The sequence below is a fragment of the Oncorhynchus nerka genome, linkage group LG19 (genome assembly GCF_034236695.1).
Source record: "Oncorhynchus nerka isolate Pitt River linkage group LG19, Oner_Uvic_2.0, whole genome shotgun sequence".
NCBI classification, from domain to species: Eukaryota; Metazoa; Chordata; class Actinopteri; order Salmoniformes; family Salmonidae; genus Oncorhynchus; species Oncorhynchus nerka.
In genome coordinates, this window is record NC_088414.1 from 30,089,821 (window position 1) to 30,116,668 (window position 26,848).

General features: G+C 42.8%; 1 protein-coding gene across 5 annotated transcripts in view; it reads right to left on the minus strand.

Annotated features, from left to right (window-relative positions):
- LOC115101365 (kelch-like protein 13) overlaps positions 1-26,848 on the minus strand; it is a 68,999-nt gene that overhangs the window by 29,364 nt on the left and 12,787 nt on the right. For 2 of the 5 annotated variants that reach the window (XM_029620784.2, XM_029620783.2), the window contains exons 3-4: positions 4,857-4,928; positions 1,007-1,148 (exon numbers count right to left, since the gene is read on the minus strand). In XM_029620784.2, the coding sequence (XP_029476644.1) occupies positions 1,007-1,148; positions 4,857-4,928 (214 nt within the window). Of the gene's footprint in view, positions 1-1,006; positions 1,149-4,856; positions 4,929-23,537; positions 23,960-26,848 lie in introns of those variants that run through there. The other 3 variants (XM_029620787.2, XM_029620786.2, XM_029620785.2) reach the window with 2 other exon arrangements.

The following is a 26,848-nucleotide window of genomic DNA, read 5'->3' on the forward strand; positions in this document are numbered from 1 at the left end:
TCCCGGGATTAATTTAAAACGGCCCGCAACATGGTTTGTGAAATCCTTTAAAATGGTTATAACAGGCGATGAAATGATACAATGTATCATCATTGCTCGCTCTGCGTGCTGCTCCAATGTAACAAATGTACAACTAACAACAGACTCATCAGGGTCTGCATCCCCGTCTCCATCATGGCTAAATGATATATTTTTGAACTGACTGAGGAATAGATGCTCATGAAGAGCAGAAGGAGAGAAGCGGGTGAATGAGGGCTGGTAGTTATGGTTATAGCTGGTAGGGGGTTATGCTGGCTGATTACAGCTGCTACACGTGATGTGAGCATGAAAGTGAAGTGGATATGACTGGACCTGTGCATACCAGAGACTAGTGGCTGTCCCTTCAATTCAACTGAATTCATAAACATTTTATAACAGGAGTCAGCCGGTTCTTTAGATCGCTAGGGCTGAAAAATGTAGTAGAATCATATGAAATGGTACTACTTCCTTCTAAAATGTTGATATCATGACATTTTGGTACTGTGATATTACAGTGGTACAGGTATACCATGCAAGACTACCGTAAAGGAAAAATTACTTGTGATTTAGAGTTGCATAAAAATATCATACACTAGAGATTAGATTGTTGGAGATAGAGGAGCATGTTTGGTGCTGCACAGGAACTACTTTTTGTTACCGGCAATGGGTTTTTAGAAAACTATTTTCTATAGAAAACCTAATTGAAACAATCCCAGGGCCATTTGTGTAATTTCTTGTTGTGTTGTAGATATTTTTAGATTTGGGTAAAGGCCAGATCAGACCCTTGGCCTTTGTCTGGAAGATTCTCAGACACCATACTGACTATCTAGGTTTTCAATCAATCACTGGACCTCTGAAGGCACATGAAAATCACCCTGGCATATTTCATTAGGGCTTTTATGAGGTTCATCAATCTGAACATCCTCCGAAGCAACACCATCTCTCGGTCTCTCTCCTGTACCTCTTCCTCCCATCCATTACTGCTCACCTGAAGGACCACTGAGCTGTGTGTGTTGCTTGTGAAGAAGCGAGTGTTTCCTGTTTTGGAAGCCTGTAGGTGGGCAGAGATGCCCATGTCACCACACCCCAGCGACACTTTCATGTGAGGGTCGTCGTCCTCCACGAGGGATCTTCAGGGGAGGCAGAGAGGGAGGGGAAGAGAGAGGGAAAGAGATGTTTAGCTCACAATCATGCAGTACAAGCACACATTTATAATAAAAATCAACGTATTGAGTGTGTTTTGCAAGCACAGTGCATTCGGGAATGTATTCAGACCCATGTACTTTTCCCACATTTTGTTACGTGACAGCCTTATTCTAAAATTGATTAAATATTATTTTGTTCTCATCTACACACAATACCCTATCAGGACAAAGCAACAACAGGTTCCTTATTTACATAAGTATTCAGACCCTTTGCTATGAGACTTGAAATTGAGCTCAGGTGTACCCTGTTTCCATTGATCATCCTTGAGATTTTTCTACAACTTGATTGGAGTCCACCTGTGTTAAATTCAATTGATTGGACATTATTTGGAAAGGCACACACCCGACTATATCAGGTCCTACAGTTGACAGTGCATTCCAGAGCAAAAACCAGGCCATGAGGTCGAAGGAATTGTCCACAGAGCTCAGAGACAAGATTGTATTGAGGCACAGATCTGGGGAAGAGTAGCAAAACATTTCTGCAGCATTGAAGGTCCCCAAGAACACAGTGGCCTCCATCATTCTTAAATGGAAGAAGTTTGGAACTACCAAGACTCTTCCTAGAGCTGGCTGCCTGGCCAAACTGAGCACTAGGGGTAGAAAGGCCTTGGTCAGGGAGGTGACCAAGAACCCGATGGTAGACCCGATGGTCACTCTGACAGAGCTCCAGAGTTCCTCTGTGGAGATGGGAAAAACTTCCTAAAGGACAACCATCTCTGCCGCACTCCACCAACAGTAAAAGGCACATGGCAAACTCCAAGCGGGCTGTCAAAAGGCACCCAAAGACTCTCAGACCATGAATAACAAGATTCTCTGGTCTGATGAAACCAAGATTAAACTCTTTGGCCTGAATGCCAAGCGTCACGTCTGGAGGAAACCGAGCACCATCCCTACGGTGAAGCATGGTGGTGGCAGCATCATGCTGTGGGGATGTTTTTCAGCGGCAGGGACTGGGAGACTAGTCAGGATCGAGGGAAAGATGAACAGAGAAATCCTTTGATGAAAACCTGCTCCAGAATGCTCAGGGCCTCAGACTGGGGTGAAGGTTCACCTTCCAACAGCACAACGACCCTAAGCGCATAGCCAAGACAAGACAGGAGTGGCTTCGGGACAAGTCTCTGAATGTCCTTGAGTGGCCTAGCCAGAGCCCGGACTTGAACCCAATCTAACATCTCTGGAGAGACCTGAAAATAGCTGTGCAGTGACGCTCCCCATCCAACCTGACAACCTAATCGCTACCAAAGGTGCTTCAACAAAGTACTGAGTAAAGGGTCTGAATGCTTCTGTAAATGTTTTTAATACATTTACTAATTTTAAAAAAAAAAAACTTTTTGCTTTGTCATTATGGGAAATTGTGTGTAGATTGATGAGGAAAATTACAATTTTATCATTTTTAGAATAAGGCTATAACAAAATGTGGAAAAAGTCAAGGGGTCTGAATACTTTCCGAATGCACTGTACAGCACAGAGGCTAAGGAAGGGGGTTTGAGGGAAAGGATAATGAATACACAGAATTAACAAGTGAAGACGTCCTATTTCCCCTATATGCATATAGCAGTGGTGAACCACGTCTGTTAAATCGTGGCCACCACTAAAAAAAAAATAATAATAAAAAAAAATAATTATCATTTGGGGTGGGGGGAGAAATCATTTTTGGGATGTTAAAACATTGTCAGTGTAAACTTAAAAGACTAAAACCAGATATAAAGTATGTATAAAAGATAACGGAGATATATATTTAAAAATAAGATAATATTTTAGAACTAACAACCAACAAAATAAAACACCAGTTGGTTGTAATTAACGATCAGGTAGAACAGAAAAACAGAAGGCTCCAGAGCTCGTAGGGTCAGAGTTGAATACCCCTGCACTATCCTATCATCATCCTCACACTTCTGTCCATCAGAAACTGCAATTACCATCCCATAGTTTCTGATGTCAGACGGTCTGGCCATGCTCTCATTGAGATTGTGAGAGAATGACACGACTTGCTTTGGTTGGTGCCCCTGAGCCAATCATAATGGTGTGCTCAACTCCTCCGCCACATTCCGCTCCATCAATAGGAGCGCTCCACTCCGAACACGATGAAGCAATACTAGTGCTCTATGCAACACAGCGATGCAACATCTTTTTAACTACAGAAACTTTAATTAGGCCTATAATTACTGGGGACTGACCAGTGTTTCCACTGATTAGTAGGGCACAGCACCTAAACCATGAGGGTCATTAACTTGAGGACATGCAGGAGGAGAGGGAGCTCACTTTGGGAAGTCGTTCTTTAGACAAGGAAAAGTAGCACCATGCACTCTTATGAGATGCATCATGGCCAACATGTCTCCACACTCCTAATCACAATGGAGCATGCAACTGCCGTGGGAATTCGTTAAACAGAACAGATTTAATGCTGCTTTAATGCTGTAACAATTCAGTCAGACACATTCAGGCTCACTTGGGAAGAAAGCCCAGACAGTAACTTTTATTAGAAATGGGGCAGTTGTTTGTGTGGATGGAAGACGTTCTTTCCCCTTCTTCTCATCAAATCATTTTGCATGAAATAATGATTCAATGGTTTCTACTTCAAAGATAGGCAGTGCTGAAATAATCAGACCAAGAGAGGCTGGGAAGAATAATCAGACAGAGAGGGGCTGTGAAGAACAAATCAGACAGAGGGGCTGGGAAGAATAATCAGACAGAGAGGGGCTGTGAAGAATAATCAGACAGAGGGGCTGTGAAGAATAATCAGACAGAGAGGAGCTGTGAAGAATAATCAGACAGAGAGGAGCTGTGAAGAATAATCAGACAGAGAGGGGCTGTGAAGAATAATCAGACAGAGAGGGGCTGTGAAGAATAATCAGACAGAGAGGGGCTGTGAAGAATAATCAGACAGAGAGGGGCTGTGAAGAATAATCAGACAGAGAGGGGCTGTGAAGAATAATCAGACAGAGAGGGGCTGTGAAGAATAATCAGACAGAGGGGCTGTGAAGAATAATCAGACAGAGAGGGGCTGTGAAGAATAATCAGACAGAGAGGGGCTGTGAAGAATAATCAGACAGAGGGGCTGTGAAGAATAATCAGACAGAGAGGGGCTGTGAAGAATAATCAGACAGAGGGGCTGTGAAGAATAATCAGACAGAGAGGGGCTGTGAAGAATAATCAGACAGAGAGGGGCTGTGAAGAATAATCAGACAGAGGGGGGCTGGGAAGAATAATCGCAAATCTCATTCTCCTCACACGGCATGTAAAAACCATGGTAATGCAAAAATATATAAAACTAACAAAGAAAAATCGAATTCACACGAAGGGAGATCTATTTATAGATCTAGGGCAACCACCATAACTAAGGACAACCAGTCCATATTTATTTACAACACATTCTTTACAAGTTATTTTAAACACATGATATGATGATCATCCAGGAGTCTCTAATGAATGTAACTGGATGAGACAATCAGGGGGTCAGTTAATACTATCAGGTATGTTTCTACAGGGAGGTGAGGGCGGATGGCCTAGTGGGCTCTAGCCTGCAGGAATTCAGGGTCAAAACCACCACCACTAGATGCTGAGGATTCATGGCTTGAGGAGTGACAACAAACACACTGACACACAGCACAGGCAGGGTACTGGTACATTTACCCTGTCAGGTGGTAAGTCGGAGAAGCAGCAAGGAGAGAGTGGGTTGTCCATACCACAAAGGAGTGCTGGTGGCTGCCGGAACGAAAAACAAAGAAAACAACATCTAGAGCAGGATGATGTTATTGGCCTCCCAGGTTTTCTGAGCAAAAATAATAATAATGTTCGTTCTTAGACATAAAACACTGTAAGTGATTTTAATTGAGTAAATCTGTTCAAGTATTCTTAGGCATAACTAGAGGGGCATATGTGATTATATCCCAATTTAATCAAGGTTTGAAACTATTCTGTTTTGTCAAATACTATATAACAGTTTGGGATTATTGTGGTCAAATTGCTTTGTACAAATTATGTATAACTATGTTCCGGCCCCCATATCATCCGCTCAAGGAAGAATCGGCCCATGACTGAAAGTAATTGGGGACCCCTGACTTACAGCATCCCAGTCATAAAAACTCTGTTTCTCTGTTTCTGTTTCTTCTTCTTTAACACAATTTTGCCCATATTATTGATTAATAATGTTAATAAACTCAATGGTTTGAGACCACAAATCTCTAGACTGAAAATACTGTGATTAAAGAAAGATTGTTGAGAGATTAAATTATTTATTAATTTGTTCATTATAATAATTGACACACTTTCTACCTGGTTTAAGTTCATACTTTTCCATATATATATATATATATATATATATATATATATATATATATATATATATATATATATATATATAAAAATAATCTATAAATACACACTGAACAGAAATATAAAACGCGGCCTCCCGGGTGGCGCAGTGGTCTAAGGCACTGCGTCGCAGTGCTAGCTGTGCCAGCAGAGACTGGTTTTGAGTCCAGGCTCTGTCGCAGCTGACCGTGACCGTGAGGCCCATGGGGCGGCACACAATTGGCCTAGCGTCGTCCGGGTTAGGGAGGGTTTGGCTGGCAGGGATATCCTTGTCTCATCGCACACTAGCGACTCCTGTGGCGGGACGGGCGCAGTGCACGCTGACCAGGTCGCCAGGTGTACGGTGTTTCCTCCGACACAGTGGTGCGGCTGGCTTCCGGGTTGGATGCGCGCTGTGTTAAGAAGCAGTGCGGCTTGGTTGGGTTGTGTTTCGGAGGACGCATGGCTCTCGACCTTCGCCTCTCCCGAGTCCGTACGGGAGTTGTAGCGATGAGACAAGATAGTAACTACCGTAATTGCTGGACTATTAAGCGCACCTGAATATAAACCGCACCCACTGAATTATTTTAAAAAATATATGTATTTTGTACATAATAAGCCACACATGTCTATAAGCCGCAGGTGCCTACCGGTACATTGAAACAAATTAACTTTACAGTCTTTAAACGAAACGCGGCTTGTAACAAAAATAAATAGGCTTTAACGAAACACGGCTTGTAACAAAAATTAAAACAGTAGCCTACCAAGAAAGTCATTGGTCACGATCTTCCTCCTCCTGTGCACTGAAACCACTGAAGTCGTCATCTTCGGTGTCGGAGTTGAATAGCCTCAGAATTGCTTCATCCGATGTTGGATCGTTTTCATTGTCGCTCTCGTCACTTTCATCCGGAGGCAAATACCCCGCTGAGCTCATGCTGCCCCTTCAACACGCAGCAGTCCAGCCTTTCGAAACCCATTGATGATAGTGGATTTTTTGACAATGCTCCACGCTGTCAGGACCCACTGGCAGACTTGACCATAAGATGCTCTTCGCCTGCGGCCCGTTTTAGTGAAGGATTTCTCCCCACTTGTCATCCAAGCCTCCCACTGAACAAGGAGCGCCACCTTAAATGCACGATTTACACTGATGTCGAGTGGCTGCAAATACTTTGGGCCATCTGATTTTCTTCCCTCTGAAAGCTTTCGTTGTCTTTCTGCACTGAGTCAGTTCCTCACGCTGTTGTTTCCAACATCTTATCATCGACTCATTAAGGCCAAGCTCCCATGCAGCAGCTCTATTTCCTTTTCCAACAGCCAGATTTATCGCCTTCAACTTGAAAGCTGCATCATATGCATTTCTCCGTGTCTTTGCCACGATGAGGGTGACAAAATGACTACCGTAATCAGAATGATGGGAAGTTTGAGCGCGCTCGATTTATGTTACATTATGTGACGGTGCTCAGTTTTTTGGCGGCATGAATCTTGTGAAAGCGGGAAAAATCCATAAATTAGCCGCGTCATTGTATAAACCGCGAGGTTCAAAGTGTGGGAATAAAGTAGTGGCTTATAGTCCTAACAATTGGATACCATGAAATTGGGGAGAAAAAGAGGGTAAAAATAAATAAATATATAAAACGCAACATGTTGGTCCCATGTTTCATGAGCTGAAATAGATCCAAGAAATGTTCCATACACAAACAAATTTAGTGAACAAATTTGTTTGAGTGAGCATTTCTCATTTGCCATCCACCTGACAGGTGTGGCATATCAAGAAGCTGATGATCAATACACAGGTGTACCTCGCCTAAACAGGTGTGCGTTTATTTTGCCTCCACATTACACGGGTGCACCTTGTGCTGGGGACAATAAGAGGCCACTATAAAAATGTGCAGTTGTGTCACACAACACAATGCCAAAGATGTCGTTTTGAGGGAGCGTGCAATTGGCTGAGATTTTAATGTTAATTTCTCTACGATACGCTGCCTCCAATGACATTTTATAGAATTTGGCAGTATGTCCAACCAGCCTCAGGACTGCAGACCACGTGTAACCATGCCATAGACCTCCACATCAGGATTCTTCACCTGCACGATCGTCTGAGACCAGCAACCTGGACAGCTGATGAAATTGTGGGTTTGCACAACCAAAGAATTTCTGCAAACTGTCAGAAACAGTCTCAGGGAAGCTCATCTGCATGCTCGTCGTCCTCACCAGGGCTTGACCTAACCGCAGTTCTTTGTCGTAACCGACTTCAGTGGGAAAATGCTCACCTGAAGTCAGTTACTAGCACGATGAAGAAGTGCGCTCTTCACGAATTAATCCCGATTTCAACTGTGCTGGGCAGATGGCAGACAGCGTGTATGGTGTCATGTGGGCAAGCGATTTGCTGATGTCAGCATTGTGAACAGTGCCCCATGGTAGCGGTGGGGTTATGGTATGGACAGGCATAAGCTACGGACAATGAACACAATTGCTTTTTAATCTATGGCAATTTGAATGCACAGAGATACCGTGACGAGGTCCTGGGGCCCATTGTTGTGCCCTTCATCCGCCGCCATTACCTCATGTTTCAGCATGATAATGCACAGCCCCATGTTAGAGGATCTGTACACAATTACTCGAAGCTGAAAATGTCCCAGTTCCTCCTGACCTGCATACTTACCAGACATGTCACCCATTGGACATGTTTGGGATCCTCTGGAACAATGTGTACGACAGCGTGTTTCAGTTCCCGCCAATATCTAGCAAATTCACACAGCCATTGAAGAGGGGTGGAACAATGCTCCACAGGCCACGATCAACAGCCTGATTAACTTTATGTGAAGGAGATGTTGTCTCGCTGCATGAGGCAAATGGTGGTCACACCAGATACTGACTGGTTTTCTGATACACACCACTACCTTTATTTATAAAGATATCTATGACCAACATATCCATATCTGTATTCCCAGTCATGTGAAATCCATAGATTAGGCCCCAATGAATTTGGGTAAAATCTTTGAAATTGTTGTATGTTGCGTTTATATTTTTGTTCAGCATATATCTATCTATCTATCTAACCATCTATCTAGAGATCTATCTATCTAGAGTAGAGGTCGACCGATTAATCGGAATGGCCGATTAATTAGGGCCAATTTCAAGTTTTCATAATCGGAAATCGGTATTTTTGGGTGCCGATTTTTCCTTTTTTTTTACACCTTTATTTAATCTTTATTTAACTAGACAAGTCAGTTAAGAACACATTGTTATTTTCAATGAAGGCCTAGGAACGAGGCAGAACGACAGATTTTTACCTTGTCAGCTCGGAGAATCCAATCTTGCAACCTTACAGTTAACTAGTCCAACGCTCTAACCACCTGCCTCACGAGGAGCCTGCCTGTTACGCGAATGCAGTAAGCCAAGGTAAGTTGCTAGCTAGCATTAAACTTGTCTTATAAAAAACAATCAATCAAGCACTGTCTTTGCTCCAATGTGTACTTAACGATAAACATCAATGCCTTTCTTAAAATCAATACACAAGTATATATTTTTAAACCTGCATATTTAGCTAAAAGAAATCCAGGTTAGCAGGCAATATTAACCAGGTGAAATTGTGTCAGTTCTCTTGCGTTCATTGCACGCAGAGTCAGGTTATATGCAACAGTTTGGGCCACCTGGCTCTTTACGAACTAATTTGCCTGAATTTTACGTAATTATGACATAACATTGAAGGTTGTGCAATGTAACAGGAATATTTAGACTCATGGATGCCACCCGTTAGATAAAATACAGAACGGAATAAACATTTTGTTTTCGAGGTGATAGGTCAAATCCGGAAACTAAGGCTCATATTTCTGTGTGTTTATTATAGTGAAGTCTGACTGAGGGGTGGTAGGCAGCAGCAGGCTCGTAATAGTCAAAGGTATATGGTTTAGAGAGAAATAGTCAACGCGTTATAATTCCTGTAATAACTTGCGGCTGAACTTGAAAGGGGTTCCTTCGTTATTTTACCGTTCATGTCTTCCATAGAGAATGTCTTGATCTACTTCCAATAAGGTCTGTGTTTTGTTCAGGCTTAAACCGCCTCAGCGTTTTGATACCCGTGTAAATCTCACTAGGATAATGTAACATTTGTCAAAATATTTTCATAAATTCACTCTACAAAAAAAATATCTTTGCTTATATTTAGCCAATATTGATCAGTTACCTTGTCCTATGGATATCTACACAGTTATAAAATTGGCAAGGTGGTGTAAGCCTACACGAAACATAGACCTTATTTTAAGTTCATCTAAAAATATCCTATGGAATAAATGAAGGAACCGCTTTTCAGATTTTGCTAGGTGTCATGGGAATTATGACTCGCACTTTGGTTGTCAATTCTTACCATGTCCATTATTAAAATAGGATTACCTGCATATAGAAAGTACAGTTTTTGTTTTCAACATTCATCACAGGTAACTTAAACTCTATTTTTATTCAAACAGTTGAGAGTATTTGTCTCCTAAGCAGACTCTTCAGTGTCATTGTCACTTCAGAGCTGTGTGTGTGTTTTACAGATGGCAGAGAAAAGCAGAGCACCAGTGTGGGACTACTACATGGAATTGGAACCAGGGAAAGCAAGGTGTCTTATTTGTGATAAAGATGTAAGCATGGGGTCAGCAACGGCTAAATCAAAAATACCACCAACCTGTTGAATCACCTTAAGAACACCCATCCAAAAGCCCATATGTATTATAGTAAGTTAAAATAAATGTTCATTCAGTATTGTTGCAATTGTCATTGTTACAAAAGTATATTGTCATTGTTACAAAAGTATATATGTCCAATATACACACACACTTAAAACATTTTTTTTTTTTTTTAAATCGACCGATTAATCGGTATCGGCTTTTTTGTGTGTCCTCCAATAATCTGTATCGTTGTCGAAAAATCATAAAAATCGGTCGACCTCTAATCAAGAGATCTAACTATCTATCTATCCGTCTATCCATCTAGAGATCTATCTATCCATCTAGAGATCTATCTATCCATCTAGAGATCTATCTAGATATCCAGAGATCTATTCAATTCAATTCAAGGGGCTTTATTGGCATGGGAAACGTGTTAACATTGCCAAAGCAAGGGAGGTAGATAATATACAAAAGTGATCTATCTAGATATCCAGATCTATCTATATCTAGATATTATATATATATATAAATAAAAAATTACTCAGCCACTCACAACCCATTCAAAACCTGGGTCTGCTTTATGGAATGGGGACTGAACCATTTATCAGAAATACATCTGATTAGATTAATTAGAATTGGCCAAATTGGATGGGGGTTAGGTGTGCGATGCATCTTAATTGCTTTTGTAAATTGGAAGATGACTATAATGAAAACATGCATCTTAAGAGCAGCAGACTGTCTCTATTTCCTCTCATTCACACATCTGTTTGAGGGATTAATTTATAAAAGTGGGGAAGTATTGGATTAAAACTAAAGATAGAGGAACAGAGTGTTGTTAAACCATCTATCTCCACCCTACAATGAGGAAATAAAACCCATTGACAGCTGCTCATTCATCAAACGGACACTGTTTAGTAGGCCATTTCTCCACTTCCTGTTTGTGTGACAATCATTGGAATTAAGAATAACAAAATAAAGATAATGCCTTTACTGACAAAACAATTAAAGAATTAAAAGAAACATACTGCACAAGAACACATCACAAACACCAACAAAAGATAATACCCCCCCCCTCCCCCAGAGAACTGGTTCAGTAAAATTAAATGACTAGATGCTATGCAGCATACTGATCCAACAAAGCCACTCATTCGCAGCAAGTCATGTTTTACAATGTTATAGTTTGGCCCAGGTTTCCCCTCCAACACCAACACAGGATGATACCATATTTGCTACCTGGCCAACAGTACCTCAAAGGAGGTGGAAAGACCCCTTGCAGTACATCGGGGAAATCCTAATTCACCTCATGAACTCCTCTACTGTGTCTGTTTATAAAACCAGGACATTGTTTCAGACAGGTAAAAGAAAAGAACAGCACAATCCCTAAAATAATTAATAATGATATACTACAGTGTGTTCCAATAGGCTACTGGTTTGAGGGGCAGCTGTGATGTGATTTCATTCTGTGCTAGACTTCTTCTCCCTGTGAATGAGATACACTGAGGGACTGACCTTAGCACATCCCCATCTTTGACTACCCAACATCACTTTTAACTTTGTTGGACACGACGCTCGCCTCTGGATTAAGCTTGAGGGAGCGACCAGATCAAACAGAAAGGTTTTCTTTCTACTCCCCCCCCATTTTTGAAATCGGGACGCTGCTTACTAGAAAATAATAAAATGGTTGCTGTGCCCGTTAGTGTTTATACCCATTTGCAAATAAAGCACCAAGCACTTGAATAAAGAGAAAAAACAACAGATTAATTTACAGAAAAAAATGTTAGGTGTATAATAATACTAGCTTTGATGTCAGAATTTTCAACGAGACAAAAAAGTAGCCATGATGTAATATAAGCAGCGGGCATTTTTATTAAAGACAGGGTGCATTTTAACTGCAAACAGATGGCACTCAACTGTTAAATCGACACAGCAGCTAAACAAAACTTTGATTGATAATGCTCACGCAACCCTCTGGTATCCTCTCCTGCTACATTAATATGAGTGCAGGTGATCTGCAGTTTGTGAGCATCCACTGATGGGATAGTTTGAGAGATTATGCCAAGAAAACTGACATTTCTGATATGAAGGAGAATAGAGTTCCATTCACGCAATATGAGTCACCACATCCTGCACCAAATGTGCTTTACTGAGAAACGCTTAAGATCTCCAGCATTTATTTATCCAGCAGTATTGTCGGCAGATTTTCTATTTCATAATTTATAAAGTCAGCAAGAAAGATATGCTAATGCTACTGGGAGCTGCCGTAATGCCATCCTATCTGAGCTGTCTGGAACAGAAATAAACCTTGGGGTGAATGCAGCTTATGAAGAGGAGCCACACCAAACACACAGCAGCATCTATTCTCCACTGACTGTCTCAGCGGCAGACAGCAATCCATGTGTTCCAGAAAATGCACTTCTTATTCGTAAAAAGGCAAAGGCCAATTCTATTAGAGACTTATTCTCAACACTAATAAAAATACCAATTCTCTCAAGTCTCCTCCACCTGAACACATACACCTGCATAAGCCGATATCAATTCCATTTAGCCTACATAGATTAAAGGCCCCATGCAGTCTTAGTAATTGTATTTTTAAATCATCACTGTATGTCTAGAAGGTGAGGGCCCTGGCGGAGTAGTGCCAGGAAAATAACCTCTCCCTCAACGGCAACAAAACAAAGGAGCTGATCGTGGACTTTAGAAAACAGCAGAGGGAGGCAAGCCCCTTTCCACATCGACAGGACCGCAGTGGAGAAGGCGAAAAGCTTTAAGTTCCTCGGCGACACATCACGGACAATCTGAAATGGCCAACTCACACAGACAGTGTGGTGAAGACGCAACAGTGCCTCTTCAACCTTAGGAGGCTGAAGAAATGTGGCTTGGCACCTAAAACCCTAAACTTTTACAGATGCACAATTGAGAGCATTCTGTCGGTCTGTATCACTGCCTGGTATGGCAACAGCACTGCCCGCAACCACAGGGCTCTCCAGAGGGTGGTGCACTTTGCCCAACGCATCACCGGGGGCACACTGCTTGCCCTCCAGGACACCTACAGCACCTGATGTCACAGGAAGGCCAACAATATCATCAAGGAAATCAACCACCTGAGCCATATCATCCAGAAGACGAGGTCAGTACAGGTGCATCAAAGCTGGGGCCGAGAGACTGAAAAACAGCTTCTATCTCAAGGACATCTGTTAAATAGCCATCACTAGCCGGCTTCCACCCGGTTACTGAACCCTGCACCTTAGAGGCTGCCGCCCTATATACATAGACATGGAATCACTGGTCACTTTAATAATGTTTACATAATGCTTTACTCATGACATATGTATATACTGCATTTTAGTCAATGCCAATCCAACATGGCTCATCCTAATATTTATTTATTTATTCATTCAATTGTTTTACTTTTGGATTTGTGTGTATTGTTGTGAATTGTTAGATACTACTGCACTGTTGGCACTAGAAACACAAGCATTTCGCTACACCCGCAACAACATCTGCTAAATATGTGACCAATAACATTTGATTTGAAATAACTGTTTATTTAAAAAATATATATTTTCATTATCATTTATTTTCCTGAGCTTCTTTGGTGTTAGGAAACAAATGTGAAGATACAGTATTTTACACAGCCCTAATTGGCAGATATGCTGGACTAGAGCCCACCCCCTTAACCAGATGAACAGTCATTGGTCTATTACAAATCAGATCACATTGTGACGTCATGATGTGGACCAAAAGTTTCATCCCACCTGAGCAGGCTAAAAATCCAGGCATTGTTTTGAAACAGCTCTAAGACAAACAGGGCAGTATCATAGTGTTATTTCGACCTCATAGTGTGGAAATATCACCAAAAAACATTGAAAATCACAGTTTTAACCGCACTGCCCCTTGAAGAAAGTCTTACTTGTCAAATGTCTATTTCTGTAGCAAAGGTTCATTGTGGCCATTTTGTGAAAGCAGAGGTATGATTCATCAGAAAACACTGTCTGGGAGGGAGAGCACTCGGAATTGTAGACAAGCATTATTACTAGCCTATTGTATAAATAAATCCTGAGTATTGCATAATCAAATCACATTTATATTGGGTTTTTGAGGGTGCGCTCTTCTCAACCGTACTGAATTGATACGCAGGGGGCACAAAACATGTAGGCTTAATGAGTGTTGGAGTGTTTTTGAAAACATTGGACAATCAAACTAGGAGAAATGTGGTGCTGTTGTGTTTAGCTGTCTATCACAGTGGACTGGGGACGTCGTATGGCATTGCTGTACCTGCCAGGCCAGGCCAGGCCACACACAACTTAATAAGCCCATTCACTAAAGAACAATAATGTAAGATTAGAGTAAGATGCTTATGATGAAACAAGGCTAAAACAGTTAAAAACCCATAAGGCCCCCCCGAAAAAGAGATTTCCTGGCCGGCTCGCTCTCTTGAAAGTAATGAGACTAAAATGAATGTGTGGTTAGACTAGTTACAGTTCAGCTAGTCTACAACCCCCCCTGCTATGGTATGGGCCACTAGTTTGGAAACTCCACTTTTCTGGTTGCCAAGCCAGGATGATTATCACACAAGTCAAATTGGACTGTAGTGTCCAGCCTCATTGTAACAAGATAAAACAGCAGTGTCAAATTGGACTGTAGTGTCCAGCCTCATTGTAACAAGATAAAACAGCAGTGTCAAATTGGACTCCAGCCTCATTGTAACAAGATAAAACAGCAGTGTCAAATTGGACTGTAGTGTCCAGCCTCATTGTAACAAGATAAAACAGCAGTGTCAAATTGGACTGTAGTGTCCAGCCTCATTGTAACAAGATAAAACAGCAGTGTCAAATTGGACTGTAGTGTCCAGCCTCATTGTAACAAGATAAAACAGCAGTGTCAAATTGGACTGTAGTGTCCAGCCTCATCGTAACAAGGTAAAACAGCAGTGTCAAATTGGACTGTAGTGTCCAGCCTCATCGTAACAAGGTAAAACAGCAGTGTCAAATTGGACTGTAGTGTCCAGCCTCATCGTAACAAGGTAAAACAGCAGTGTCAAATTGGACTGTAGTGTCCAGCCTCATCGTAACAAGGTAAAACAGCAGTGTCAAATTGGACTGTAGTGTCCAGCCTCATCGTAACAAGATAAAACAGCAGTGCCAAATTGGACTGTAGTGTCCAGCCTCATCGTAACAAGGTAAAACAGTGGTGTCAAGGGAACTGGGAGCAGTGGACAGAGAACCGAAAATAGAGATACGGAGCAGCCATGATGGGTTAGGGCCAGCCAGCTACATTCCTCAGGGAGTAGAGATCAATGTTTGCATGAGCTGATTCGGCCGCCAAATGCAAAGTCTTACTGCACAATATGCTTTCCAGACAGTTTATTACAGGTTTCTTTTTTTTCACTTAAGTGAATTGTTTTCCCTCGGATGCCAGGAAAATCAGGACATGAGGGTGTTGGTTCTCCTTACGCCGTCATAGAAAAATAATCCACTTCCATTTCATTTCTTGTTGATCACCGTAGGCCTAATGTTTCATTAATATGATGTCATTTGAAGATCAGATCGTACAGCCTAAACTAATTTGTCCTATGGCCTGGTCTTTCACTGGTTAACATAGGGTCAAACAATCTTATGGACATTGGTTGAGGAAGACAGACGGGAAAATGTTAATGAATGTTAAAATAGCACAAACCGCTGAATATAATTTTATCAGTGTCCTTGACGCAAGGATGAAATTAACTGTAAAGGACTTTGCATAGTGGCAAGGATAAACACCTGAAATTCCCAGTGAACTTCCATGGGTCTTCTGGGCAGTGCACCTTTGCCATTCCTTCTAAGCGTGAAATCTGCACTACGGGCAGAGGCTATATTTAGACACGAGTGGAATCACTGAAGGCAAACACACAGACCCCCCTCTATAATAATCTCCAGCTAGCACACATTAACACACACACCAGCTCTTCTTCTGTGGACTACAGGAACACGCCCCCATCCACATCAGCTGGGCTGCAGTGGAGCGGGTCGAGAGCTTCAAGTTCCTTGGGGTCCAAATCACTAAGGACTTAAAATGGTCTACACACCGTCGTGGAAAAGGCGCGAACAGCGCCTCTTCCCCCTCAGGAGGTTGAAAAAATGTTTGGCTGCACTATCTACAGCTGCACCATTGAGAGCATCTTTACCTGCTGCATCACTGCTTGGTACGGCAACAGCACCACCCTCGATTGCATGGCACTACAGAGGGTGGTGAGGACAGCCCAGTAGATCATTGTGGCAGAGCTTTCTGCCATCCAGGACCTTTATAATCAGTGTGTGAAACGAAGCCCCGGAAAATTGTTAAAGACTCCAACCACCCAAGCCATAGACTGTTCTCTCTGCTTCAGCAAAGCAAGTGGCACCAGTGCATAGTCTGAAACGAGACATCCTGAACAGCTTCTATCCCAAAGCCATAAGACTGCTAAATAGCTAACAAAATGGCTATATGGACTGAGTCTAGTTATATATGGACTATCTATCTAATTTTATTTTTGCACTGCCTCTATGCACACTTACAGGATTCTACACACTTAAGAATGTTTACATATCTCGCATTACTTATCTCATATGTATATACTGTATAATACACTATCTATTCTATCTATTGCATCTTAGCCGCTCTGTCACTGCTCATCCATATAGTTTATACTTATATATTCTCATCCCATTACTTTACTAGACTGTGTGTATTAGGTTTTGTTGTAGAATTTGTTAGATATGACCTGTTAGATATTGCTGCACTGTCAGATCTAGAAGCACAAGCATTTCGCTGCACTCGCAATAACATCTTCTAACCATGTGTAGGTGACCAATAAAATTTGATTCGACTCACGCACACTGACACTCCAACACACACACACACTTCACTTGCTCACACACACACATTTTATACTCACTCTACACACACACTCACATATAATCTTAATTTACGAAGCTGCTACTCTGTTCATCATATATCCTAATGTCTAGTCACCTATACCCATCTACCTCCATCACTCCAGTATCCATGCACATTGTAAATATAGTATTGGAACTTACCCTGTATACAGCTACTGACCGTGTACATACTACTGACCCTGGAACTGGCCCTGTGTATAGCTTACTGACCGTGGAACTGACCCTGTATATAGCTTACTGACCCTGGAACTGGCCCTGTGTATAGCTTACTGACCCTGGAACTGGCCCTGTGTATAGCTTACTGACCGTGGAACTGACCCTGTATATAGCTTACTGGCCCTGGAACTGGCCCTGTGTATAGCTTATTGACCCTGTAACTGACCCTGTATATAGCTTACTGAACCTGGCCCTGTGTATAGCTTACTGACCGTGGAACTGACCCTGTATATAGCTTACTGGCCCTGTGTATAGCTTACTGACCGTGGAACTGGCCCTGTGTATAGCTTACTGACCGTGGAACTGACCCTGTATATAGCTTACTGAACCTGGAACTGGCCCTGTGTATAGCTTACTGGCCCTGTGTATAGCTTACTGACCGTGGAACTGGCCCTGTATATAGCTTACTGACCGTGGAACTGACCCTGTATATAGCTTACTGAACCTGGAACTGGCCCTGTGTATAGCTTACTGACCCTGGAACTGGCCCTGTGTATAGCTTACTGACCCTGGAACTGACCCTGTATATAGCTTACTGACCCTGGAACTGACCCTGTATATAGCTTACTGACCCTGGAACTGACCCTGTATATAGCTTACTGACCCTGGAACTGACCCTGTATATAGCTACTGACCCTGGAACTGACCCTGTATATAGCTTACTGACCCTGGAACTGACCCTGTATATAGCTTACTGACCCTGGAACTGACCCTGTATATAGCTTACTGAACCTAGAACTGACCCTGTATATAGCTTACTGAACCTGGAACTGGCCCTGTGTATAGCTTACTGGCCCTGTGTATAGCTTACTGACCGTGGAACTGGCCCTGTATATAGCTTACTGACCGTGGAACTGTCCCTGTATATAGCTTACTGACCCTGGAACTGACCCTGTATATAGCTTACTGACCCTGGAACTGACCCTGTATATAGCTACTGACCCTGGAACTGACCCTATATATAGCTTACTGACCCTGGAACTGACCCTGTATATAGCTTACTGACCCTGGAACTGACCCTGTATATAGCTTACTGAACCTGGAACTGACCCTGTATATAGCTTACTGACCCTGGAACTGGCCCTGTGTATAGCTTATTGACCCTGGAACTGACCCTGTATATAGCTTACTGAACCTGGCCCTGTGTATAGCTTACTGACCGTGGAACTGACCCTGTATATAGCTTACTGGCCCTGTGTATAGCTTACTGACCGTGGAACTGGCCCTGTGTATAGCTTACTGACCGTGGAACTGACCCTGTATATAGCTTACTGAACCTGGAACTGGCCCTGTGTATAGCTTACTGGCCCTGTGTATAGCTTACTGACCGTGGAACTGGCCCTGTATATAGCTTACTGACCGTGGAACTGACCCTGTATATAGCTTACTGAACCTGGAACTGGCCCTGTGTATAGCTTACTGACCCTGGAACTGGCCCTGTGTATAGCTTACTGACCCTGGAACTGACCCTGTATATAGCTTACTGACCCTGGAACTGACCCTGTATATAGCTTACTGACCCTGGAACTGACCCTGTATATAGCTTACTGACCCTGGAACTGACCCTGTATATAGCTACTGACCCTGGAACTGACCCTATATATAGCTTACTGACCCTGGAACTGACCCTGTATATAGCTTACTGACCCTGGAACTGACCCTGTATATAGCTTACTGAACCTAGAACTGACCCTGTATATAGCTTACTGAACCTGGAACTGGCCCTGTGTATAGCTTACTGGCCCTGTGTATAGCTTACTGACCGTGGAACTGGCCCTGTATATAGCTTACTGACCGTGGAACTGTCCCTGTATATAGCTTACTGACCCTGGAACTGACCCTGTATATAGCTTACTGACCCTGGAACTGACCCTGTATATAGCTACTGACCCTGGAACTGACCCTATATATAGCTTACTGACCCTGGAACTGACCCTGTATATAGCTTACTGACCCTGGAACTGACCCTGTATATAGCTTACTGAACCTGGAACTGACCCTGTATATAGCTTACTGACCCTGGAACTGACCCTGTATATAGCTTACTGACCCTGGAACTGACCCTGTATATAGCTTACTGACCCTGGAAATAGCTTACTGACCCTGGAACTGACCCTGTATATTGCTTATTTACCTTGTGTTCTTATTTCTATTTCTCCTGTGTTTTTGTTTTACCTCACTTTATTTTTAGTACTGCATTAATATTGATTACTGAATTGTTGAGGTTATGAATCAATGAAATGTATTATAATGTATTATAAAGCCCTTTTTACAGATCAGCAGATGTCAGAGTGCTATACAGAAACCAAGTCTAAAAACCCAAACAGCAAGCAATGCAGATGTTAGCTCTTATTAGAAATGTATTTATTTCACTGTACTTTTGCCCGTGACATTAAAACAAAAATTCCACCCTATCCCTGTGGTAGATGTTAAAGAGGCATCCCCATATGCTACTCAGTCTCCATGTTGAAAACGGCCATATCTAGTGAAAGGGGAGAAGCTAAGCACACAGAGCCTATTCCCATCCTTACCGTAGGCTGTATAGAGAAACCTAGAATCAGAAGGAAAAATAGCAACTGGGCCGGGCTAGGAAGGGCATGCCTCAGTATTAAAGGTTGGTCTTTTTGTCATTTTTATAAGGGAAAAAGCTATATGACTGTCCTAACGTTAGAGACAAAGTGCTATATGCAATGGTAAAATATGTAGGTCTATAGCCCCAGTATAGTGGTTGGAGTCTGTATGTTAGTTTCTCAATCCATATGAATCATCTTTAAACTAAGTCTCCCATGTGAGAATTGGTGGCTCCAGGACTAGGGTATGTTAGTTTCTCAATCCATATGAATCATCTTTAAACTAAGTCTCCCATGTGAGATTTGGTGGCTCCAGGACTGGGGTCAAGTCCATGTCAATTCAATTTAGGATACAAAAATAAATTAAATATACAATTAAATATAAAAAAAAGTTTTGATATACAATTATGCGCAAATGTTAAATTTGAATTACATTTAGAAATGTACAGTGATTGTAAAGTAATTTTTTCTATGATGTCATTCTGGTTTTGGGAAATTAGCCAAAAACATTATCGGCAGAGACTTGATGCGAGTCCGTATGTAAACTAATGCACATTAAGACTCAACCCCTTTTTCTTTTAGAGATTTACCTGCCATTCCATTTACCTCAAACCCTGAAGGCATATTCTTGGTGCTTTACCATGTAAATATAATTTGGTGGATGGGAAAATCAAACATTGTACGCGCCTGCAACGCATTAGGGAGTTCACTTAAATAGGGCATGGACGACCGCAATGTAAACAAACTTACAGTATCTGCATCCACTCAGGAGGCATAGAAAGGTTATAGAAAGGCAAGGTAAAATGGAGACATTTTTATATCAATAAGCCGAATGTAACCGCATGCAATATCTCATGTAAATGATGCATCTACTGTATGGTAAAGCATATATCGAGACCATCTCATTCATCTTGCAATAAAGAACTAGCAAACAGAGTCTGAAATTCCACTAGAAATATCAGGATAAAAATGAAGCCAAAAATCAAACACACATTCATCAACTGACCATGAGCTTTTCAATCTAGCTTTAACTAAGAAGCAATGTACCACCGTTCATTTTCACTTGCCAGGATTGACAGCACTGATATCGTCTCTGCTCCTGAGGATGCCAGTCCTCCAAAACAGATGAATGTACACTGTCCTCCAAGCCAGCTTAAGACAGGTTACTGCTGTACACTATCCTCCAAACTAGACTAAGCAAGGTTACTGTACACTGTCCTCCAAACCAGATTAGAACAGGTTACTGTACACTATCCTTCAAACCAGATTAAAACAAGTTACTGTACACTGTCCTCCAAACCAGATTAGAACATGTTACTGTCAAACCAGATTAAAACAAATTACTGTCCTTCAAACCAGATTAGGATTAAAATCCTTCAAAATTAAAACTGTACACTGTCCTCCAAACCAGATTAGGACAGGTTACTGTACACTATCCTTCAAACCAGATTAAAACAAGTTACTGTACACTGTCCTCCAAACCAGATTAAAACAAGTTACTGTACACTATCCTTCAAACCAGATTAAAACAAATTACTACTGTACACTATCCTCCAAGGCAGATTAAGGCAGGTTACGACTGTATACTATCCTCCAAGCCAGGTTACTACGGTATACTATCCTCCAAGGCAGATTAAGCCAGGTTAATACTATATACTATCCTCCAAGGCAGATTAAGGCAGGTTAATACTGTATACTATCCTCCAAGCCAGGTTACTACGGTATACTATCCTCCAAGGCAGATTAAGCCAGGTTAATACTGTATACTATCCTCCAAGGCAGATTAAGCCAGGTTAATACTGTATACTATCCTCCAAGGCAGATTAAGCCAGGTTACTATGGTATACTATCCACCAAAGCAGATTAAGCCAGGTTACCATGGTATACTATCCACCAAAGCAGATTAAGCCAGGTTACCATGGTATACTATCCACCAAAGCAGATTAAGCCAGGTTACTACTGTATACTATCCTCCAAGCCTAGTTACTACGGTATACTATCATCAAAGCAGATTAAGCCAGGTTAATACTGTATACTATCCTCCAAGCCTAGTATACTATCCTCCAACAGATTACGGTTAATACTATCTATCCTCCAAACCAAACAAGGCTAAAGATTAAGTCCTCCAAGGCAGATTAAACTTGGTTACTGTACACTGTCCTCCAAACCAAACTAAACTTGGTTACTGTACAGTGTCCTCCAAACCAAACTAAACTTGGTTACTGTACACTGTCCTCCAAACCAAACTAAACTTGGTTACTGTACACTGTCCTCCAAACCAAACTAAACTTGGTTACTGTACACTGTCCTCCAAACCAAACTAAACTTGGTTACTGTACACTGTCCTCCAAGGCAGATTAAACTTGGTTACTGTACACTGTCCTCCAAGGCAGATTAAACTTGGTTACTGTACACTGTCCTCCAAGGCAGATTAAACTTGGTTACTGTCCTCCAAGGCAGATTAAACTTGGTTACTGTACACTGTCCTCCAAGGCAGATTAAACTTGGTTACTGTACACTGTCCTCCAAGGCAGATTAAACTTGGTTACTGTACACTGTCCTCCAAGGCAGATTAAACTTGGTTACTGTACACTATCCTCCAAGGCAGATTAAACTTGGTTACTGTACACTGTCTTCCAAACCAAACTAAACTTGGTTACTGTACACTGTCCTCCAAGGCAGATTAAACTTGGTTACTGTACACTGTCCTCCAAGGCAGATTAAACTTGGTTACTGTACACTGTCTTCCAAACCAAACTAAACTTGGTTACTGTACACTATCCTCCAAGGCAGATTAAACTTGGTTACTGTACACTGTCTTCCAAGACAGATTAAAACAGGTTACTACTGTATATGGGTTAGGAACGATACTCTGATCCCTGCCATTTACCTAGAGCTAGCCTAGCAGGGTGACTGGCAGAGGACATGATATGGGGCTTCTCCCCAGAAAGGAGGAAATGGAGGGAGGAGAGCCTGGAGGGACCCTCCATATTCTGCCCTTCCCCCCTCCACAGCAACAAACAATAGCTCCTAAACCAGGGCAAGCCTGATGCCCTGACAAAGGAAGGCAGGCTCCTCCTCCCAAGCTTGCTGTGGCGGCCAAAAAATTGAAAATGGGCCACGGCCATGGATAATAAGCCATACTGCTCTAGAGGACAGCGTTCCGCTAGCTGGACAATCAGCACACCGCTCTAGAAGACAGCGTTCCACTAGCTGGACAGTCAGCACAGCGCTCTAGAGGACAGCGTTCCGCTAGCTGGACAGTCAGCACACCGCTCTAGAGGACAGCGCTCCGCTAGCTGGCCAGTCATCACACTGCTCTAGAGGACAGCGCTCCGCTAGCTGGCCAGTCATCACACTGCTCTAGAGGACAGCGCTCCGCTAGCTGGCCAGTCATCACACTGCTCTAGAGGACAGCGCTCCGCTAGCTGGCCAGTCATCACACCGATCTAGAGGACAGCGTTCCGCTAGCTGGCCAGTCATCACGCGGCACAAAGGAGGGTATTAAATCGACACACAACAAAGCTCCCATCATATTCTGCCCAATTAGGCTGCAATGACAGAGGGGGACTCCCCATACCCCAAAATAATACACCACAACTGAAAAAAATCTAAAACTGAAAATACACCACCACAGCATGCTATGAATGGAATTGGTTCCTTACTCACATATAGGCAGGAGAGAGCGGTGAGGACCTGGATGTCTTAAGAACTTGCACTGGGAATTTCCAGCTGACAGGTGAACCGCTTTTCCATTTTAACGGCATGTTGTCACCAGCACGGAGCTACAGCGCAAACAACGGCAAAGAGCATTTCCATGAACAGGCTTCCAGCGAGGGCTTCCATCCCACTCTGCCCACAAGGATCAGAGGCAGGGAGAGCAGCAGCGACAGCGGTGGAGTGGTACAGGCAGCAACAGCAGCGCAGGCTACACCGGCTTATGACACTAACGGTAGCAGTGGTAGCAGTGAGAAGAAGCCAATAGATCCTATCTCCTGTGTCTACAGGGGCAACGGCAGCTCACAGTCATCTCTGTTAGAAGGGAAAAAGCCTCCCGTCCTTTGAGGCTGTGCCGTCTCTAGCCCAGCAGCTCAACAACAGTGCCACCTTGTTAAAGGAGCGGCGACTGCAGTGCTGGGCTTGTTATAGTGAGGGGGGAGGTGGAGGGGAGAGGAGGGATGAGTAAGAGAAAGGGAGGAGAAAACCCCACAGCACTGAGCAGAGGCTTAAATACAGTAGCTAGCGTCTCCCCACCCTCAGGAGAGCGGTGCCTAAAATACCACTAGTTTACACTGGGAAATAAAAAGGAATGTTTGGTATTTCTAACCAGTCCATTAAGTTTACATCTTCCCATTTATAACTAGTAATAAAAACCTCTACAGTGCGACTTCGGATACACCCACATAGGCTAGGAGGCTAGGTGTAATTCCATGTGGGAGAGAGAGTACATCATAGGAATATAATTATATTTCTATGGACAACTTGTCCCCCTACACCTTCGGAGGTAATGTTTATTCTCCACTTTTATCAAAGATAAAATATAAGCCTAATATGCAAGCATGGCAGATTGTATAGCCTATACTAGTAGATATACAATGAAGATCTCATTCACTGGACACTTGCAGTTGTATTGTCCCCTCATAGTGTCTCCTGCATGGCCGTCATCCACGGTGCCCTCTTATCTAGCAGGAACACGGAGATCATCTCAATTGCATACTCCTTGCGTCCTCTCTCCTCTTCTCCTTCTCAAAACCCATTGGATCAGAAAGTCAAAAGGGGAGGGACCTCTGGCTTTCTAATCCAATGCGTTTTGAAAAGGGGACAAAGAGAGAGGATGCGAGGAGTATGCAATTGAGATCTTCCCACAGTGTGCAGTAGCCATGGCCTTGCCTGAGGCAGCTAGCTGATCAAGATGGAACACTAAAACACCTTTAAACCTCAGATCAACATTCACCCAAGAACCAAGAGAAAAATACAACCATGAATAGAGCACTGTGCAGCTCATTTCCACGATTACAGTCCCTCTCGTCCAAAGAGCTCTGAAGGCCCTGTCAAGAAGTCTAAAGCAAAGTAATTTCCTGTGTGCTACTTCATTTTGACAAGCCCTTTCTCTAGCCCTTTGTTTCAAATCTCTTCTACTCCCATCGTCATGAAAAACGACCTATTGTGGAACTTCTAAAAGTGCCAGCCTCAGCCAAGCTGGGACCTCTAGTCAGCCCACTCCTGCTTTCTCACTCTGGAGCTTAATTAAGGTAATGTCTTCCAACCTGCCCTTAACCCCTCCCTCAAGGTTGACTCCTCACCATCTCGTCCCATATCTAGGGAGAATATCAACCAATAGAACCACTGCAGGTCACTTCTTTGGAGCCATGATGTCTTGGACCACTTCTTCACTATGAAACTCTTTCAACAGAGTACACAGCCTGTTCTCTCAGGCAGGGTAGTCATGTTCTCAGTCTTTGTCTGTGGTTACAGAGGATGACGGGGAGAATATTTTTATGGGTGCAGATTAAACTCTATGATGGCGGTAGGAATGAAACAGACAATGGAAACCAGGGGATTAAAAAACCCTTTGTCAGATGAGTGGGGATGGCGCTGAGCCAGATGTGAGCACATAAAAATTATTAATATGCGTCTGTCTGAGTGAACAAAGCATGGCTGAATACGTTCATTTGTACCTGCTCCTCCTCCATACAAAATACAATTAATATCAGAGTGAAAAAAAACACACCAAGCCTGTCTCTGGATCAAAACACTGAGCTCTGTGTGCAGGTTATACTGACCTGTACTACAGCCTGAGCTGTGTGTGCAGGTTATACTGCCCTATATTACAGCCTGAACTCTGTGTGCAGGTTATACTGACCTGTACAACAGCCTGAGCTCTGTGTGCAGGTTATACTGACCTGTACAACAGCCTGAGCTCTGTGTGCAGGTTATTCTGACCTGTACTACAGCCTGAGCTCTGTGTGCAGGTTATACCGACCTGTACAACAGCCTGAGCTCTGTGTGCAGGCTATACCGACCTGTACTACAGCCTGAGCTCTGTGTGCAGGTTATACCGACCTGTACTACAGCCTGAGCTCTGTGTGCAGGTTATACTGACCTGTACTACAGCCTGAGCTCTGTGTGCAGGTTATACTGACCTGTACTACAGCCTGAGCTCTGTGTGCAGGTTATACTGACCTGTACTACAGCCTGAGCTCTGTGTGCAGGTTATACTGACCTGTACTACAGCCTGAGCTCTGTGTGCAGGTTATACTGACCTGTACTACAGCCTGTATCTAGGGTACTAAAGCTGCTCCTCTTTATTTAGATACAATCCTAAATCAAAAACGGAGAGGGCAAACATCTAAACATGGTACTGGATCTGTCATGAAACCAGATAGTCCTAAATGTAGAGTTGCCCATTTAAAAAGACTAAGCTAGTTAGGCCAATGCAATTTCGCAATCATTGTATGTTTCATCATGAAACACTTGCCTTTTTCAAAAACAGAATGTCATCTGAACATCTATTGAAGAAACTGCGTTATTATTACGTCGTTTGACTTCTGCCCTGCAAGCCACAATAACTGAGCAGTATTATGAAGAACAAGACAGGCTGGGAACAAAGAGGGGAGGCAGCACTGACAGCCTAGTCCTCAATAACCAAACTCCTCCAGCTTTTAGAGTGAAGCCTGACAATGGCTGCTTTTATCAGAGCCTTGGTGAGCATCAATCTGCGGACTTCTTTCAGAAGCGATTAGGGCCGTTGGGGGGAGGGGGTGGGAGAGGAGAGAGAATCAGCCAGACTCCTGAGCTATGCACACTGACCCAACAGCCCTGGATGACAGGAATGCATCCTCACTGTGCTGTAACACTGCTAAAATCTGTCTCACTTTAACACAAACCCCATCACTGTTCTAACAGAAACACACTGGACTAAAATAACACATACACCATATTAAAGTGTCGACCATCTACACATTTTCTTGTCCATAAGA